Source organism: Vigna angularis, chromosome 8 (assembly GCF_016808095.1).
Source record: "Vigna angularis cultivar LongXiaoDou No.4 chromosome 8, ASM1680809v1, whole genome shotgun sequence".
NCBI lineage: Eukaryota > Viridiplantae > Streptophyta > Magnoliopsida > Fabales > Fabaceae > Vigna > Vigna angularis.
The window spans coordinates 9,435,708-9,439,643 of record NC_068977.1 but is presented as its reverse complement, the minus strand read 5'-3'; the positions used below and the strand labels follow the sequence as shown (position 1 = coordinate 9,439,643).

The 3,936-nt window shown below is 39.1% G+C and overlaps 1 protein-coding gene across 2 annotated transcripts; it reads left to right on the top strand.

Moving 5' to 3' along the window:
* Positions 1 to 340: 340 nt before the first annotated feature.
* Positions 341 to 3,404, top strand: LOC108344462 (SWI/SNF complex component SNF12 homolog). 2 transcript variants are annotated; one of them, XM_017582904.2, is made up of 3 exons: positions 341 to 664; positions 902 to 2,486; positions 2,892 to 3,404. In XM_017582904.2, exons 2-3 carry the CDS (start codon positions 922 to 924, stop codon positions 2,962 to 2,964), a joined length of 1,638 nt encoding a protein of 545 aa, XP_017438393.2. In that variant the 5' UTR covers positions 341 to 664; positions 902 to 921; the 3' UTR covers positions 2,965 to 3,404. The 2 variants fall into 2 exon arrangements, with proteins under 2 accessions (XP_017438393.2, XP_052722950.1); XM_052866990.1 differs by having other exon boundaries at positions 341 to 2,486.
* The last annotated feature ends 532 nt before the right edge of the window (positions 3,405 to 3,936 follow it).

Genomic DNA, 3,936 nt, shown 5'->3' with positions numbered 1-3,936 from the left:
TTACCAAATATGTTCCTCAATATTTTAAAATTTTTATTTTCCTTATCTAATATTGCAAAGTCACTTAACATTTTAAAAGATATAGTTAATTATTGAATGTAAAACAAACAGAAATACATCAAGTTATTTTAGCTGTGCTTTAAATAATATTTTAAAACTTTCTCAAAAACATGTATAGAGATGTCCCTAATTTAGTATTTTATAATAACTAGCAATCATTTATAATGAGATCAAAATGAATAAAATAAATTCATAATGAAAAAACAAAACAAAAAAAAATAACTATATACTTATTATTAAAATATTTGTAGAAAATATCACTTTGTAGGAAGGACGATGCAACACGAACGACGGCGTTTTGCTGGAAAGCTAGAAGGGAAGGCGTACTCATTCAGTGACTAAACTTTGAGGTTTGACCTCCCAAAATTGGGCCATTTTCCTAACCCTAGCCACGCTTCACCGCAATCATCGTCCACCTTCCAGAAAAGAACCACTCCCAATTTTTCTCACTCTTTCCCATTTCTCTAATTTAGCCCTCTTTCTCCTCAAGTTCCAGATCCTTCCAATCCATCCCTCTCTCCCACCGAAGCCCCATGCGCCGAAGCTAATCTCGTGTTCTTCTAATCACCTGGAGTTACGTGGATCCTTCCAAAGCCAGATCGAGGTAAACCCTAGTCGATTCAGTGGTTTTTCGTTTTCGGTTCTTTGTAATTTTCCGGGGCAATGCAAATTCGTAGTTGGTGGCGACTCACGCGAGTTTTGAATTTGGACGCTTGATTTTGTTGGTTATTTTCCCACTTGGTTCACTGGTTAAGATCGAGAGTTAAAAGACAGGATCTCTTCATTTTGGTATTGAGGTTTTTGTTTTTGTTTTTTGTTTTGCCCATTTCTGGTTGACTAGTGGATTAGGTTTGGACAGTGATGTCTGTGAACAATAATAACCCTTCTAAGGGCATTGGGGCATCTTCGTCATCCTTTGGCAATGCTGGAATACCCTCCAATTCTATACCTGCAAACCATGGTTTTTCACAGTCCCAAGGACAAGGCCAGATTCCCGTTGGTTTTCAAGGGCAGTTTCCACTTTCCCAGGCTCATGCTATTGTCCAAGCTCAGTCCAAGGCCCAGGCCCAGGCTCAGGCCCATGCCCAAGCAGCAGCTGCAGCCCATGCTCAAATCCAGGCTCATTTGCAAGCACAGGGGTTGACTCTTAATCAGAACCAAGGTGGTGGTTTGGGGAGTTTGGGGCTGTCGTCGGCTATTTCCACACCGGGAAGTGGGAAACGGATCCCTCTAAAACCCCCAATTCGGCCAGTGGGATTTTCCCCTCCTAACAGCTTCTCCCCTTTGAGACCGATGGAGCTCACACCTGCTTCGCGGAGGAAGAAGCAGAAGCTTCCCGAGAAACAGCTGCAAGATAAAGTGGCAGCTATACTACCTGAGTCTGCACTGTACACACAGCTTCTAGAGTTTGAGTCTCGTGTTGATGCGTCACTTGCTAGAAAGAAGGCTGACATCCAGGAAGCGCTCAAAAACCCACCCTGTATTCAGAAAACTCTTCGCATCTATGTATTTAACACTTTTGCTAATCAAATTCGCACAATTCCAAAGAAGCCGAGTGCAGAGCCTCCAACCTGGACGCTGAAGATAGTTGGAAGGATATTGGAAGATGGTGTAGACCCTGATCAGCCAGGAGTGGTTCAGAAGTCCACTCCTCTGTATCCGAAGTTTTCAGCTTTCTTCAAAAGAGTAACCATTTCTTTAGATCAGAGACTATATCCAGATAATCACATTATTATGTGGGAGAATGCTCGATCACCTGCTCCACATGAAGGTTTTGAAGTAAAGAGGAAAGGGGATAAAGAGTTTACCGTGAATATACGTCTGGAAATGCATTATGTGCCTGAGAAGTTTAAGCTTTCACCAGCTTTGACAGAGGTTCTTGGTATTGAGGTTGATACCCGCCCAAGGATTGTTGCTGCGATCTGGCACTATGTAAAGGCCAGGAAGTTGCAAAACCCTAATGACCCTTCTTTCTTTCACTGTGATCAGCCTCTTCAGAAAGTATTTGGAGAAGAAAAGATGAAGTTTACAATGGTTTCGCAGAAAATATCTTCACATTTATTCCCTCCACAGCCTATACTTTTGGAACACAAGATCAAGCTATCGGGAAACAGTCCAGTTGGGACTGCTTGTTATGATGTGATGGTTGATGTTCCTTTCCCAATTCAGAGGGAGTTGTCTGCTTTATTGGCTAATGTGGAAAAGAACAAAGAGATTGAGACATGTGATGAAGCAATATGTGGAATCATTAGAAAAATTCATGAGCACAGAAGGAGACGGTCATTCTTTCTTGGTTTCAGTCAATCGCCAGTAGAATTTATTAATGCATTGATTGAATCGCAAAGCAGGGATCTGAAACTTGTTTCCGGAGAACCAAGTCGCAATGCAGAGAAAGAGCGTCGATCAGATTTCTTCAACCAACCATGGTAAGCTTTAACATTTATCTTATTTTTTGTTCATTATACTGTCAACATTGCTACCATTGATGTAATGAGAATAATTTAAAATCTAGCTTTATAGTTTAGAGATTAATAGTTTACTTGGATATGCTGCCTTTGTTTAGTGTGATGTATGATATTCTTTGGATTCTATTTTACTTGACTGATGCACTTTCACCAATTCATATCCATGGGAGGATTTCATTTCAAAATTCAGATGTGACTAAAAGTGAATAACATGTTTTTCCTTTGAGCAAATCATATTGACACCCCTGAGGCTTCTCAAGATTGCACTTATAAAATCAGTGTTTATGTGCTTTTTCTTCGATGTTATATAAATGCACGTCAGTTACAATCATTGTAAAATTTGATCTTGTTTGACAACTTGAACAGGGTTGAAGATGCTGTTATTCGATATCTGAATCGCAAACCAGCTGTGGGAAGTGATGCTCCAGGAAGCACATGACACCGGGATTTCGAGGGCCTCATACTCAGTTATTCATCCCTTTTGGCGATGTATTTGAAGATATATACTACGAGAATTTCTGAAGTAGCTAGTTTTCCGACTTCCATGCTGTATTAGTGGCGGGAAGGAATGCTGCTCCATGGTAATTAATATATACAATATGTTGTTGTATGGGTAGTATGAGCACAACTAGTTGCAGTGCTGATGATTGTTTATTAGGATAAATGGTACCACAGTTTCACGTCTAGTTGTAGTCAACTGTGGTGAATTCTTTGGTAACCTCACTTCATTTCTCCGCGCAAGATGCTTGTCGTTATGGAAAATTGTATTAGGAAGGATTTGATTGGTGTACAGTATCTTCAGTTGTCATGCGACAACACGAGAAAGAACAAATGTTGCACCCCATGGCTCCTATTTCATCCATCTCTAGGTTCTGTTCACATTGATTTTTGGACTGTTACTTGCTCAGTATGAATGTTAGTGTTAGTGGTACATAAATAATTCTGTAACAGTAAAATTTGGTTGCTGTTCTTCTTTTACTTTAACTCAACCTCAAACAATGCAACACTATGTAACAGGCATAACCATGGCGTACGCTTTACCAATAATGGTTATTGGATTAGTTGATAATTTATAATGATTATACATGAAAATTATACTCAATAATCTGATTTATTCTAGTATGATTTGCTGAACATAGTTTCATTTTAGTTATCAAAGCAACATAAGGTTCTAACTGTGTGAAATTGTTCAGGTCATCTCCAGTACAGTTGTTCGTTGCGTAACTGTGGCCTAACATAATTTGTTTGATGCTTAACATAACTGTTGTCGAACATAAGTTATCACTAGAGCAAACAATATGACGTGGTAATACAAACACCGTTGTTTATATGATGCTTTGAATAAGCAAAACTAACAGAGATATTACTTTTAAGTAATAAAGTGGAGTTAATTATGCAACTAGCAAAATTA